The sequence below is a fragment of the Perognathus longimembris genome, chromosome 26 (genome assembly GCF_023159225.1).
Source record: "Perognathus longimembris pacificus isolate PPM17 chromosome 26, ASM2315922v1, whole genome shotgun sequence".
In the NCBI taxonomy this organism is placed as follows: Eukaryota; Metazoa; Chordata; class Mammalia; order Rodentia; family Heteromyidae; genus Perognathus; species Perognathus longimembris.
Window position 1 is genome coordinate 10715414 of NC_063186.1, and position 15621 is coordinate 10731034.

General features: G+C 59.6%; 1 protein-coding gene across 1 annotated transcript; it reads right to left on the bottom strand.

Moving 5' to 3' along the window:
• Positions 1-1328: 1328 nt before the first annotated feature.
• Positions 1329-10917, bottom strand: Csrnp1 (cysteine and serine rich nuclear protein 1). The gene is made up of 5 exons (XM_048334902.1): positions 10622-10917; positions 5237-5481; positions 4601-4860; positions 3628-3945; positions 1329-2486 (listed from the first exon to the last, which is right to left on the bottom strand). Exons 2-5 carry the CDS (start codon positions 5436-5438, stop codon positions 1524-1526), a joined length of 1743 nt encoding a protein of 580 aa, XP_048190859.1. The 5' UTR covers positions 5439-5481; positions 10622-10917; the 3' UTR covers positions 1329-1523.
• Between the last annotated feature and the right edge of the window lie 4704 nt (positions 10918-15621).

Here is a 15621-nt window from a genome sequence, read left to right on the forward strand (position 1 = left end):
TCTGAATCAGGGGCTCTGCAATCTCCCTGTGTGTTTTATTTGTTCACTCAAGGCTGGTGCTCTACCACCTGAGCCACGCCACTTCCGGCATTTGGCTGTGACTTGGTGTGGATGCGTGTACGCATGCGCTAGTCCTGGGGCTTGAACTCAAGCGCCTGGGCGCTGTCCCTGAGCCCTGTTGTTGCTCAAGGCTGGCGCTCTACCACTTGAGCCACAGCGCCACTTCTGGCTTTTTTCTGAATAGTTTATTGGCGATCAGAGTCTCACAGAGACTTTCCCGCCCAGGTTGGCTTTGAACCGCCATCCTCCAGATCTCAGCCCTCCTGAGAAGCTGGGATGACAGGCAGGAGCCTCTGGCACCCCACAATGCCCCCCCTTCCCCATTGCATGTCTGATGACCCTCTAGGGAGAAATGGGTGAATGCAAGTGGCAACTGTTCCCTCCCCTCCCCACCCCGCCCCTGGGGTACCCCAAGTTCTCCACCCCTGTCAGCTGGCTTCCACCTCTAAGTGAAACTATCTGACCGGAAAAGGCCTCCACCCATAGTTTGCCCCACCCCACGCCTAATACCCAGTCTAGTAGCGCCCTCCTTTAATCCCTTCATGGGGGGGGGGGGGCGCGCGGCGATTGGGTGAACATAAGACCACAATGGTTAATAGTATAATCCTTTTTTTTTTTAATTACTGTGTCCCCACCGGGCCTGCAAAACCTCCGCCCAGGAGGACGTGAGTTTTTCTTGGCACAGATGCACAGGGAGATGAATAAATTAAGATTCTTGACACGTCATGAGACAAGGTTGTTTGTGTTTAAATTAAAAAATAATAAAACGGGCTACAAAACTCAATAGGAGCAAAGAGACGTTTGGCCAGGGAGGAGTTAAGGGTGCCCAGGTGAAGATACCCAGGGAGGGGGATGGGGGGGTGCTCAGGGGACCCTGGATTCCCCCCCTTTCCTCCTCCCTCCCCCCCCTCTTCTGTAAGATGGGTTAGGGTTTATTGATAAGGCCTTGTGGCCTTTGGGGGGGTGGGGGCGGCTGCGGGGATCAAGAAACACAGGTGAGGGTGGACCAGCGGTGGCTCCCGTCTCTCTCATCCCAGCTCCTCAGGAGGCTGAGATCTGGAGGATGGCGGTTCAAAGCCAGCCTGGGTGGGAAAGCCCGTGAGACTCTCCCCTCCAATGAAACCACCAGGGAAACCGGAAGTGGCGCCATTGAGGGCTCAAAGTGGTAAGAGCGCTTAACCTGGAGCAAAAAAACAAAAAACAGGAACTCAGGGACAGTGCCCAGGGCCCTGAGTTCAAGTCCCAGGAGCGGACAAAGAAGAAAAAAGACAAAATAAATTATTTTAAGGAAATGATTAGGTTAAAAAAAAAAACAAAACAGGACACCAATGGCTAAGCCAATGAATGATAGATGATCTTGTTGGGAGGGGGGGTGGGGGGGCCGGGTGCCCCAAATCACAAAATAAAGCAGCAACAGGGCTTTGGGAAGTGGGGGGGGGGCGGGGATCCCCCAAGGAACGGCCTCACACGGGCACCGGCTCCACCAGCGATGGGGTGGCACTCCCGTTCTCAAACTGACTGTCCCCGAATGGCGACGTAGCGTCTGTGGCCGGCTCAGAGAAGCCCAGGAGCGATTCTAGAAAGCTATGGCTCAAGTCCCCGGATGGAGAGCAGCCAGGCGGGGCCCCGTGGAGGCATTCCGGGCCGTCGGGCATTTTGGGGGACGGATAATGAGGCCCCAAGCTGTAATCGGGCAGCGTCTGTAGCCACCCCAGCGAGTCACAGCCGAGCTGGGCCGTGGGGCTCTGGGGGGCGTCGTCCATGGCGGATGGTGTGGGAGCCCCAGGCGGGCGAGGATCGTCCCCCAAACCGCTGGACCCGCCGCCGCCGTGGAGGAGGAAGCTGGCGGCGTCCAGATTGGCATTTTCATCCAAGATCCCCGAGGGGAGATTCGAACCCGTGTAGCTGTGGGTCCAGTGGCCACTGGCGCTGCCAGCCTCGAAGACATCAGATAGGTGGAAGTAGCTGAGGTGATCCAAACGGTCTGGGTGGGTGATTTCCTCTTCCTCCTCTTCCTCCCCCCACAGCTCGGGGTCCACGCCGGGTTGGAAGCTGGAGGCAGGAAGGGCCGGAGAAAGGTTGGGGTGCTCGTCCTGGGGCTCCCCCATGCTGGAGGAGAAAGAGGAGGCGGTGGAGGAATCCGTCATGTCGCTGCTGCTGCAACTGTGGTCCCCGACATCGTTGTTGCTGCTGCTGCTGCCCCCCAGGAACGGAGGGAGAAGGGCGGCCGGCTCCTCAGCGCCGGGGGGGTGGCCGCCATCGGGGGTCTCCGTCTCCCCCAAGGCCCCCCGGGCTCGCTCGAGCTGGAGCCGGGCCAGGGTGTGGACGAAGTGAGTCTGAACCCGGGCCTGGTTGAACTCCACGCGGCCCTCGGGGTTGGCGCAGCCCTCCTTGGAACAGCCGCAGGGGAAGGACGTGTGGTCCATCTGGAGGGGGGGAGAGGGGGAAACTGAGGACCCAGGAAGGTAGCGACCCGCCTGGACTCCCCACCACGCATGCCCGGATGTCCCAGGGTGGGCAAGCAGAGCGCGTGGCGTGGGGGGGGGGGAGACCTGTCACCCCAGCTGCTCAGGGAGGCTGAGGAGTGGAAGCCCTGGGTTCGAGTCCTCAGCACCACAGACAACGGAAGAAGCCGGAAGTGACGCTGGGGCTCGGGCGGTAGAGCGCTAGCCTTGAGCGCAGGGGAGGCTCGGGGACTGAGTTTGAGCCCCAAGTCCGGCACCAAGAAAGCCCCCGGAGGGTCATGGGAGGACCCCGCCTCGGAAGCCCAGAGGCTCATGGGAGAAGCCGGCCCCAGAAGCCCAGAGGCTCATGGGAGAAGCCCACATCAGGAGGCCTGGAGGCTCATGGGAGAACCCTGCCCCCAGGGAGAGGGTCAAGAAAGAACCCCGCCCCTGGAGGCTCATGGGAGAGCCTCACCCCCAGGGGCTCAAGGGAAAAGCCCACCGCTGGAGGCCCGGAGGCTCATTCATGGGGAGAGCCCTGCCCCCAGGGGCTCATGGGAGAAGCCCGCCCCCAGAGGCTCATGGGAGAAGCCCACACCAGGAGGCCAGGAGGCTCGAGGCTCATGGGAGAAGCCCACCCCCCCAGGGGGAATGTCAAGGAAGAACCCCGCCCCCAGAGGCTCATGGGAAAAGCCCGCCCCTGGAGGCCCGGAGGCTCATGGGAGAAGCCCTCCCCAGGAGGCCCGGAGGCTCATGGGAGAGCCCTTCCCCCAGGAGGCCCGGAGGCTCATGGGAGAAGCCCGCCCCTGGAGGCCCGGAGGCTCATGGGAGAAGCCCTCCCCAGGAGGCCCGGAGGCTCATGGGAGAGCCCGCCCCAGGAGGCCCAGAGGCTCATGGGAGAAGCCCTCCCCAGGAGGGGCTCATGGGAGAAGCCCGCCCCTGGAGGCCCAGAGGCTCATGGGAGAGCCCTTCCCCAGGGGCTCATGGGAGAAGCCCGCCCCCGGAGGCCCAGAGGCTCATGGGAGAAGCCTGCCCCCTGGAGGCCCGGAGGCTCACGGGAGAAGCCACACCCCCCCCGCCCCAGAGGCTCACGGGAGGACCCGGCCGCGCGCCCCGCCCGCACCTGGCACCGGATGCCGGCGCGGCTGCAGCTGCAGGTCTCGGGGTCGCAGGCGCGCGCGCAGCGGCAGCCGCAGTCCTCGCGGGCGCGGCGCAGGGCGCGCAGCTCGCGCTTCTCCTCGCGGTCGATCCTGCGCACCCCGGCCGCCCGCAGCAGGGCCCGGCGCCGGCGGGCCGGGTGCGCCTGCAGGAAGACCTCCTCCTCCAGCCGGCCGCCCGCCACCGCCGCCGCCAGGGCCTCCTCCAGCCACGCCTCGTCCACCGCGTCCGGCGCCGGCTGCGGGTTCGAGCCTTCCTCCGACGACGCACCGGCTGCGGACAGCTGCGGGGGGGGGGGGGAGGGAGAAAGGGGGTGAGGCAATGCTGAGAGTGGGGCGGGGGGGGAGGGGATCTTTGGTGGTGGGCCCCGTGGTGGGACTTGAACTCGGGGCCCGGGCGCTGTCCCTGACTGAGCTCTTGGCACTCAAGGCTGGCGCCCTCCCCCACTGGAAGCCACAGCGCCACTTCCGGTTCCCAGGTGGTTCCATTGGAGATCCCGGGTGTCAGGGACTTTCCCTGCCCCCCCCCCCGGGGAGGGGGGGGTTGGCTTTGAACCGCCATCCCCCAGATCTCTTCCTTTCCAATCGATCGGGTGAAGCTGTGTGGCTCAGGTGGCAGAGCGCTAGCCTGGAGCGAAAGCAGCTCAGGGACAGCGCCCAGGCCCTGGGTTCAAGTCCCACACATACACAACAAGAAGGGTCAGATAAGAGACCCCATATCGATGTTTTTGCTGGAAGCCCCTGTAGCGTCCGTCCCTCCTCCCGACAGGCCGCCACCGACGGTCCCCTGGCGCTCTCCTAAGGTGCACCCCTGCCTCTCAAGGTGAGGACCCCCTCCCCACCCCCAAAGCTACCTGATCACATGGATGGGTGGTGAAGTTGTGGGCACACACCCTCCCCTCCCTGCCCCCCACCCTCCCCCCCCCCAGTCCTCCCTACCTTCTGCCTCTGCGCCTCCAGCTTTTCTTCCCTCAGTCGCTGGCGGAGCTTCTCCCGCCGCACCCGAGCTTGCTCGTGGGTGAACTCGGCCAAGGAGAAGCGGCGGGAGGCGTGGTGGCGGGACGCCATGCCCAGGGTGCAGCCGCCCCGGCTGGGCACGCTGGTGAAACCCTGGCACCGGGGGAAGTAGAAGACGGTGACGCCATCAAAGGCCACCCGGCCCGTGCGTTTCTGGGGAGTCCGCTTGAGGATGGAGAGAGCTGGAGAAAGGGAGAAGGGAGTTACTTGTCTGATGGAGACATTTTCCCCCTCTTCTCCGAAGATCCATCCACATGAACGGGGCAGGCATCTAGTGACTGGCTCACGCCTGGCATCCCAGCTACTCAGGAGGCTGAGATCTGGAGGATCACAGGTTCAAAGCCAGCCCAGGGCAGGAAAAGGCTGTGCGACTCTGATCTCCAATGAAACCACCAGGAAAACCGGAAGTGGTGCCATTGATGGCTCCAAGTGACAGAGTGCCAGCCTTGAGCTGAACAGCTCAGGGACAGTGCCCAGGCCCTGAGATCAAATCCCACGACCGACAAAAAAGAAAAAGAGAGAGATCTAGTGGTTTCCTCCAAGGAAGATGTGACTCACGGGTGAAACTTTTGGGGCTGCACACATCCCGATCCGGCTGGGGTCCCCGAACCCATGGCCCCTCCTCGTCGGAGTCCCAGACAGGGGAGATGGAAGACGTCGAGGAGCAGGAACGGAGAGAGACGCAGCCGGAGGAGGAAGAGGAGGAAGAGCAGGATGAAGGGTCCCCGTCTTCCTCTAACTGGTCCAGTTTCCTCTTCATGGCGGTGCAGGGGGAGATTTCAGAGGCTGGGGTGACCAACTCCCTAGAACAGGCGCGAGAAAGCTCTAAGCGGCAGGAAGATAACAGACCACCCCTGATGGGCGATCATGGCATCCGGAAGCCCCACCACCCTCTGCCCTCCACCCTCCTTTCTGCATTGTTGAGGTATCTCCGGTTCTCTGACCACTCCCATGGAACGTTCTAGAACTTTCTAGAGCTAAGCCAGGTCTGTATAGCAAGTTCTCTTCCCCAGACACCACCATCCTACCCCTTCCATGTAGAAAGCCAGGAGCAGGTGGGGCTCACGCCTGTCATCCCAGCTACTCAGGAGGCTGAGATCCAAAGGATCGCAGTTCAAAGCCAGCCCAGGGCAGGAAAATACCCACGAGACTCTTTCTCTCCAAGGAACCAGCAAAATGTAAGAAAAAAAAATGGCGCTGGGGCTCAAGAGGTAGAGCCCCCAGCCCCAGCGGTAAGCAATCAGCAAATGGCACAGTGCTCAGGGCCCCGAGTTCGAGCCCCAGTACCAATACACACACACACATCTGCACACATAAAAAAGCAACAGCACCAAAAAGAGGGTGTTTAAACTGTTTCTACTCCCTCCCCCTCCCCCAAAAAAAAGCCTTCCCAGGAAACAGAGCATCTCGCTCACCATTTCCTAACCCACCCACACGTGTTCACCAGGAGGCAGACGGATGAGCAGATGGACAGACAGACAGCGTCTGGCCTAGAACATTCTCCGACAGGAATCTTGGGGGAAAGGGGGGGGTCTGACTCATCAGAGGCTGAGTCATGGGTGGCGTGTGTGTGTGTGTGTGTGTGTGTGCCCCCCACATATTCTGCATAGCCACCTCTACTCTGGCCCCTCCTAGATGATGTAGAAGCTTACACACACACACACACACACACACACAATTTCCCTTCCCTATACACAGACAAAACCTCACTCCAAAACCAGGCTAGTTAGACTTGATGGGGAATAGGCTGGCTTTGTTGCTGCCCACCCCCCCCTGCTCCCCACAATTCCCCCCCAAAAAGGGGGGGACTTTCCTTAGTTCTCCTCATCCTGTGCCAGGTCAGATTTCTCCCTCAGAAACCCCCTTCATGAGAAAAGTCCCAGCCTTCTATTCTACTAGGCCTGCCATCTTCCTTCTCAGAATTCACTCATGGCCGGGCTCAGGTGGCTCTCACGCCCGTCATCCCAGCGACTCAGGATGCTGAGACCGGAGGATCGCGGTTCAAAGCCAGACCCAGCAGGAAAGTCCATGAGACTCCGATCTCCAATGAGCCACCAGGAAACCGGAAGTGGCGCTGTGGCTAAAAGTGGTAGAGCGCTAGCCTTGAGCTGAAGAGCTCAGGAGCAGCGCCCAGGCCCTGAGTTCAAGCCCCAGTACTGGCGCGCATGCGTACACACGCACACAAACACACACACACACTTCCCTCTTAGGCCCGATCTGCAGGTGTTTCCGGAGGAGAGTTTCTCAGGCTTGGTACCCCCGCCTTCCCCGGGTCAAAACCACAAACAAAAACAACCCAGATCTGGGACTATCGAAGAGGGTGGCCGTGCTGAGCCAAGCGCGCATGCGCGCACACACACACACACACGCACGCACGCACGCACGCAGCAGATATTCAAGATGCACAGAAACACATTCTCAAGAAATGACATCCACACATCCTTGTCCCTAACCACCATCCTGTTTCGGGGGAGACCCCCCACACCCCATCTTTCTCCTCCCCAATTCCAGTGGCTGGCTGAATGCAGTCACCCTAAATCTAATGCTCTAATAGATTGAGACACACACACACACACACTGGGGGTGCTGTCCCTGAAGCTCTACCACTTGAACCACGGCTCCACTTCCGGTGTCTTGGTGGTTCACTGGAGAGAAGAGTCTCATGGGCTTTCCTGCCCCGGGCTGGCTTTGAACCGGGATCCTCTAGATCTCAACCTCCTGAGGATCCATCCTCAGATCTCCACATCCTGAGTTGCTAAGGTGACAGGCGTGCCTTGAGTGGGAAAAGCTTAATTAAGGACAGTGCCCAGGCTGTGACACATACACAACCCGAGAAGAAGAAAGCAGAAAGACAATCAGAGCCCAGGAGAAGCCTTGTCAGAGGGAATGAAAGATAGTAGTGAAGGATTCCAAGAAAAAGTGTCAGACAGTGAGTCAGAAGGGGGGAGGGGGATGGGCGGCCCGGCCACTGCTCCGGAATCAGGCTCTGGCCTGTGGCTGGGTTCCCAGGGTTAGCACAGTCCCCACCCCCACCACCCCTCCAGGATCCCAGAGGAAGGAAGAAAAAAAAAAAAAAAAGCCATTCCCAGGACTTGGCTCAGGCAGAAATACCACACCTCCAAGCATCCTGGGAGACAACATAGACAGAACTCACTCCTTCCGGGATCTGCTGAGCCAGAGAAGGGGGGTGGGGGTGGGGAAATGCCTCTCCAACCCCCACCTCCAGCCTACCAGGGGCCCCCCATATCTTTCACACTGCGATTGGCGGTCTCGATTGGCGGCCAGAGAGACCGAGAGAGAAGGGCTCTCCGAAAAAGGGGCTTAAGGACTGAGATCTCAAGGATCGGGGTTCAAAGCCAGGCCCAGAGAAGGAAAGGAGTCTGGGAGAGCTGCTCAGAAAAAAAGAAAAAAGCCAGAAGTGGTGCTGTGGCTCAAGTGGTAGAGCGCCGGCCTTGAACACAAGAATCCCAGGGGCAGCGCCCAGGCCCTGAGTTCAAGCCCCAGGACTGACAAAAATTAAAAAAAAAAAAAAAAGTGCCATCAATACCTCTTGCTCATCTTGGCATGTCTCCCCCCCCCTTCCTTTTGCCCCCTCCCCACCAGAGCTGATTAGAAAGGGGGGGGAATCTTTTTAACTGCACCACCCTCCTTCCCCTGGAATCTCCGGAATGTGTCCTTTAACCTCAGGTCCTCACTCAGCCTTCTCAAGACCACAACTCCCCACCCCACCCACCTCCATTCACTCACAAGCCCTCATCCCCAATACACCCCCCCCCCCCCGGGGTCACCATGAAACCAGGTCTTCCAGAAAGGACATCCAGGGGAAGTAAATAGGGGAAAAACCATCTAGAAGGTTCCTCCTTCTCCCCCCCATCTCCAACTGAAGCCCTAAGAGTTTGAACAGCAGCCGGGGCAGGCAGACAGCGGACAGGAAGTGCTGGTACACACACCCTCCCCTCCCCCACGGTCCCTCAGAAAATAATGGGGGGGGTCAGGAGGGAGGGGACAGCCCCCTAGCTTCAGCCACTTGGGGAGGGGGGGGAGGAAGGTGTCAAGGCCCTGGGTGGGCACCAAATTCTGGGTTGGCTCTAGGTGGACAGAAGGGGGGGGAATTGCACCTGATAAATAACGGATATATAAACATACCTGGTAAATTTAAAAAAATATATAAATAACTGCTTTGCCTCTAGCCAGCCCAAGCTTCATTCATTCATTCATGCATGCATACATTCATTCATTCCGAAAACATTTTCCAACACCAGAGGAGGAACTGGGGGAGTGGAGGGAGCGGGGAGGGAGCAAAATTCTGGAAGTGGGGGAGGGGAGGGGGTGTGCTAGGATTCAGGGCAGCAGGTGACAGTTCAGGGGTACAGGCAGGGGCTACCCCAAGAAAGAGCTAGGAAGCCTTCTAACTAGGGGGTGAGGGGCTGGAGGAGGGACAGCGGTGGGGAGGAGGGCAGGGCAGCCCCCCCCAGGGCAAATTTCAGAAGCCCGAGGGCACAGGAAGCCACAGGAGGGCTGAGCCACGAGTGACAACACCAAATTTGCATTTTAAAAAAAAAGATGGCTCAGCTGTAGGGCTGGAGGGGGTGCGGGGTGGGGAGCTGGGGGGGGGGGGAGAGCAGGACCCACAGGACTCAAGAGAAAGGGGTGAGGGGATGGGAGGCCGGGTGGATGGTGGCAGTGAAGGGGTGTCACAGTCTGGGGGGAAGGGGTTGTGGGAGGGGTAGGAAGAAAGCCGGTGAGGTGTTGGGGTGAGCAGTCAGTAGAGCTGGGAAGGAATGGGGACCCCCCACACACACACTCGGGTGTCAGGAAATTGTGGGTTGTTGTGCGGCTCTGCCAAGCCCAGAGGAGGAGTGACTAAGTGCGGTGACTACCGTGTGGGCCCCACAGGGGCGGGAGGAGGAGGAGGAGGAGAGAGGGGAAACTGAGGTCCGGGAGGGGAGGTTTACCTGCCCTGCCCGGGGAGAGAGGAGTGGAGGGGTAGGTGGAGGCGGCGGGGCGTGCGCGGCGGGGAGAGCGAACCCCGCGGGCGGGCGGGCGGGCCTGTGACTCACGGCGGTGGCCTTCCGACGGGTGCCGGTGACGGGACAGACAGGTGAGCGAGTGTACGACACAATCCCTCCCTTTCCTGGAGGGGGTGAGGGTTCTGGACTGACCCCGCCTCACCCCGGGCCCCTCCATCCATCCGTCCGTCCATCCCCCATCCGTCCATCCATCCCCCATCCAAACATTCATCCTTCCTTCCTTCCATCCCTCCCTCCCCATCCGTCCATCCATCCATCTGTCCATCCATCCCTCCATCCTTCCTTCCACCCCCCATTTATCTATCTACCTGTCTGTCTGTCTGTCTGTCCATCCATCCCCACCCCCACCGCCTGGGGTTCAAGGAGAGGGAAGAGATGAAGGTGTGCGCGCGTGTGAACGTGTGTGCCCTGCGCGTGCCCCTCCCCCGGGGAGCCCGAGGAAGGAAAGTCACCCGTGTCACCTGCTCGGGCCACGCGAGTAACTTAAAAAAAAAAAAAAGTTCTCCAGCAACAACTAGGTCAAAAGGGAGAACAAGGCAGGACGCACACCCGGAGCCCACCCGCGCGGGCGGGCCTGGACCCGCGCCCCACCGCCTCGGGGTGGGGGGGGTGGGGGAGGGGGGCTGGGGAACATGAGGGGGGGTCACTGTCAAAGCCGGGGGGAGGGGTCCCCTCCCCCTTCTCCCCCGCCCCCCACCTCAGACGCGGAACCCCGGCCTCGGCGCCCCAACTCCTCCACGGCCCTGCGGGGTGGGAGTCACGGGAGACGAGGTCTCGGGGCTTCTCCCCCCCCCCCCGCCGACCCGAGCCTGTGCCGTGAACTCGGGGTGCGGGTCAGGGGTGACGAGGTCTCGGGGCTCCCCCCCCACCCCACCCCGTCCCGTGCCGTGAACTCGGGGTGCCCGGGACTCACCGGTGAGCGGAGCGTCTGTCCTCCGCCTGACCGCCAACTCCCGGGCTCCAAGGACACCGCCGGCGCTCGCTCGGCGCCGTCCGGTCCCGGGCGGAGGACGCGGCCCGTGCGCCCGGCTCTCGGGGCCGGCGGCGGATCCGAACGCCTGCCCGCCCGCCCGCCCGCCCGCCTGGCTCTGCGGCTCGGTGGCTCCGCGCGTCCGGCAGCGGCGGTGGCGGCGGCGGTGACGGCGGTGGCGGCGGGAGACTGGCTGTGCCCGGCTCCGCCCGCCGCTCCGCCTTCTCCGTCAGTGGAAAACTCCCGGGCTCCACGGGACTGACTCACCGCCCGGCCGCCCGCCAGGCCGCCTCCTCCCCCGGAGCCCGCCCCGGAGGCGCCGGCCACGCCCCCGAGCGCGCCCATAGGCCCGCCGCCGGGAGGACACGCCCTCTCCGCGCTCAGGACACGCCCCTAAGCCACGGCATTGGCCCGGATTCCCGAAGGCCACGCCCTTCACGCTAGCCCCCAGGAAGCCACGCCCCCTGCCCCCTTCCAGCGTCTCCCGCTAGCCCGCTCCCTGATGCCACGCCCCCTCGCGCCTCCAGCCACGCCCCCTCCGCCAAGTCCATTGGCCTGTAGACCGGAAGCCACACCTCCTCCTTCCAGTCCCTCTCGTTATTCGCAGCCGTAGGCCACGCCCCCGTCCCTCCAGCCACGCCCCCGTCCCCCCTTCCATCCCCTCCCCACTCTCTCCGGCCCTTCTCACCCTGCGCTGCGGACTCTGACCCCGCGGCCCCGGGGCGGCCGCCCCACCCCGGCCCTCCCACCCTCCCAGATCCCATCGCGCACGCTCGGACTCCACTCACAGACCGGTAAACTGAGGCCAGCAGCCGCCCGCCCCCATCCCGGAGGAGATCGGAACCTCCCTGGCCCTGGGCTTTCTTAAGGCTCCCCTTACCTACCGACAGCCCACCCCCCTGCACCCCCATCCTGCCCCGCACCCCATCCTACCCTATGACATGAACCTCGGGGTGTACTTGGGGGCCGGGGAGGAGAAGGCGCAAAGGTTACTGGTGGGCCTCAGTTTCCCCTCCACCCCACAGGGCCAGGGGTGGGCAGGAACCTTGCACTGGAATCAGCCCTTCCGCTCCCAGACCAGTCCAACCTCGACGACATCATCATCGTCTATTATCATTTATGACTACCATTGTCATCATCATTTATTATTGTTATTGTTACTGACCTAAGTCGGTGTCGGTCCTGGGGCTTGAACTCAGGGTCTGGGCTCTGTCCCTGAGCTTCTTTAGGGGCTCAACTCCAGGAGCGGCACTTCTAGCTATTTTGGGGGTGTTTCCTTGGAGATCAGAGTCTCACAGACTTTCCTTTCCCGGGCTGGCTTTGAGCCACATCCTCCAGATTTCAGCCTCTGGAGTAGCTAGGGTGACAGGCCGGAGCACCAGAACCCAGCCAACATTTTCTGTTTGCTTTTAAATAAAAGATCCCCCTCCCCCCCCCCATAATCCCAGCTACTCACTAAACTGCGATCTGAGGATCACAGTTCAAAGCCAGCCCAGAGCAAGAAAGTCTGGGAGACTCTTATCTCCAATGTATCTATCACCAGAAAACCAGAAGTGGAGCTGTGGCTCAAGTGGTAGAGCGCTAGCCTTGAGCTGAAGAGCTCAGGGACAGTGCCTAAGTCCAGAGTTCAAGTCCCACAAAGGGGGGAGGGGTGGCTCATGTACTTTCCTGCCCTGGCTGGCTTTGAACTGCCATCCTTAGATCTCAGCCTCCTGAGTAGCTAGGATGCGTGAGCCACCAGCACCTGGTGATAAATTTAAAAATATATATAAATTTTTTAAAAACTATTAATAAAGGCCTGTTGTACTATCTGCTCCTGCCAGGGTCTAGGGAACACAAATGGTGAGTCTGGCCCTAACCAGGCCTCCTCCAAAGAAGCTTCTAGAGATCCTGGCCCTCTCCACCCTCCCCTTCTCAGCCCGGCTACCCCCTGAGACATTCTGGGTTTGCTAACTGCCCTGCCCTGAAGCAAAATGCAACCCAGCCCCTGCAGATTCCTCTAGCCGTTCTCAGGATGGGTGTGGGGACAGGGAAGGGGTGGTCTTCCCGCCCTACTTTGGGGGAACATCTGGGACAGGAGTGACCATCCTAGCTACTCAGGAGGCTGAGATCTGAGGATCACAGGTTCAAAGCCAGGCTCGGCAGGAAAGTCTGTGAGACTCTTCTCTCCAATGCATCACCAGAAAACCGGAAGTGGCGCTGTGGCTCAAGTGGTAGAGCGCCAGCTTGGAATAATGAATAAAGCTCAGAGACAGAGCCCATGTCCTGAGATCAAGACCCACGACTGGCAAACTCCAGCATACACGCTGGAGTTTCTTATAATTGACATGACTCAGGAAATTCCAAAGGTGTTGTTGTGTTGTTTACAAACTTTGCCCCAAATGCAAGAACAAAGAACTGTTTTTTTTTTTTTTTTTTTTGTGGCCAGTCCTGGGCTTTGAACTCAGGGCCTGAGCACTGTCCCTGGCTTCCTTTTGCTCAAGGCTAGCACTCTGCCACTTGAGCCACAGCGCCACTTCTGGCCGTTTTCTATATATGTGGTGCTGGGGAATCGAACCTAGGGCTTCATATATGTGAGGCAAGCACTCTACCACTAGGCCATATTCCCAGCCCCTGGGGTTTGTTTCTGTCTTTTTAAATAGTCCAGAAAGGTGAACTGAGGCCTCTAAACTCACAAACACCTGCCTCCACCACGATTGCTGGAATTACAGGCATGAACCACCAGGTGTGCACCATCATGCCCAGTTGATGAAAATCTTTGTTTTTGTAGTGGTCCTGGGGGATGAACTCAGGGCCTGGACGCTGTCCCTGAGCTGCTTCTACTCTAGGCTAGCGTTCTACCACTTGAGCCACAGTGCCACTTAAGGCTGTGTGTGTGTGATTAGTTGGCCATAAGAGTCTCACAAACTTTTCTGCCCAGGCTGGCTTTGAACCCTGATCCTCAGATCTCAGTCTCCCAAGTAGCTGGGATGACAGGCATGAGTCACCAGTGCCCAGAAAAACTGGGTGACTTTAAAAGCACCCCCCCAAAAAAATATAAAAACAGTAATAGGGCTGGGAATGTGGCTTAGTGGTAGAGTGCTCACCTAGCATGCATGACGCCCTGGGTTCGATTCCTCAGCACCACATACACAGAAAAAGCCGGAAGTGGCAACAAAGGTCTAGAGGCCTAGCTCCAGGGGTAGAGCACCTGCCTATTCCATGTGAGTCCCTGAGTTCAACCCTAAGTACCAAGAACAAATTTAGATGCTGTAAATGACTAACAGCAGAAAATGCCTAGCAGCTCTGAACATGACGAGAGATTCACTTAACGATAGTTAGTTGTTTAGCTAGTTTAGGGCCAGGCCTGGGTCTTGAACTCAGGGGCCTGAGCTCTTCTGCTCAAGGCTAGTGCTCTACCACTTGAGCCACAGCGCCACTTCTGACACTATATACACACATATATATAACAGTTATATTATTATATTATTAATGCATATGTATTCTGTATGTGTAAATGAGATTCTCCGTGGGTGTGGTGGCTCACACCTGTAATCTCAGTAGACACAGACCAGAAGGATTTCAGTTTAAGGCAGATCCAGACCTCCTCCTCCCCCTCCCCCCCTTGAAATTAAAGTTTATGCACTTAAATCAAGACCCTATCCCAACCTGACAAGGAACTGCTGTGTGACACACCTGGCACCCAGGTTTCTGGGGCCTTAGGGAACACACAACCTGGAAAGAAGACTGGGGTTGGGGGGGAAGGGGGCTGTGGTTCAAGTGGCCAAGTACCCCAGAGTCTCCAAAATAGTAATAACTTCTTAAAAGGCTCTTATCCTAGGTACAAGGGCCCCTCCAAACCCGCAAGCACACGAGGACCCCATCTCCACATGGGAGGACCCGGCCTGCTACTACCGCACATAGTATCAGCAGCCCTGCCTGCTGCAAACTGCACCTCCCTGGTGCTCCAGGGAGGACTTCCTTGGGTTACTTGAGGGGGGGGGCTCCCCTCTCCACACACACACACACACACACACCCCTTTCTTCTTCACTGACTCTGGATTCCTGGAATCCACCAGTGACCTCACATCCGGGACCTTCTGGGAATGCCTGTCCTTTGGCGTCAGTCCCCTGGTTAGGGAATGGGCGGAGGTGGGCGTGGCTTCGGGCAGTGACGCCAGTCCCCCGTAGGAGGGGCGGAGCTATGGTGGGTGGCGGTGACGCTCGCGGGGGCGTTTCCCGCGGGGCGGGGCCGTGCGTGGGGGAGGGCGGTGACGTTCGTCTTGGGGGCGGAGCTTTTGAAGACGCCGCTGGTGGGTGTTGCTTTGGCGGATGATGCGGGTGGGCGCGCCCCGTGGGCGTGGCTTGGAGGGTCGGGGGCGTGGCTCTGGAGGAGGGGGCGGGGCCAGGCCAGGGGCCCAGAAATGTGCAGATAATGAGTTCTCAGACCCAGAGAAACGAAAACAAAAGTAAGCAAAGGTGCGTTTCCGGTCGTGGGTGGCACGAACACATTGTGAGGTACTGGGGTGTTTTGCAAGTAAGTTGACAGGTTGGTTCCGGTGGTTAGAGAACCTGCCGAGGTAGTCACGGGCCCTGAGTTCCAATCCAGGTACCACCTGATGATGATCATGATGATGATGACGGCGCCGATGTTGTTTGTGGGTGGGCATGAGTGGCTCATGCCTGCCTGTATCCCTAGCTTCCTAGGAGGCCGAGGCTGAAGGTTCAAAGCCAGCCCGGGAGGAAAAGTCTGTGACACTCTTACTTCCAAACTTTGGAGGAGGGGGTGTGAGGGGGAGCAAGTCGCCCCCCACACACACACACCGCAGGGCAGCAGAGGGGCAGATCAGAAAAGGCCTTTGGGGAAGACATTTAGTTGGCATCTGAGTGCCCAGGGCTCCGCCACTGAAGATCTGGGGGGCGAGGAGGGGGAGGGGAGAGAGCAGCAAATGCGAAGGCTCTGG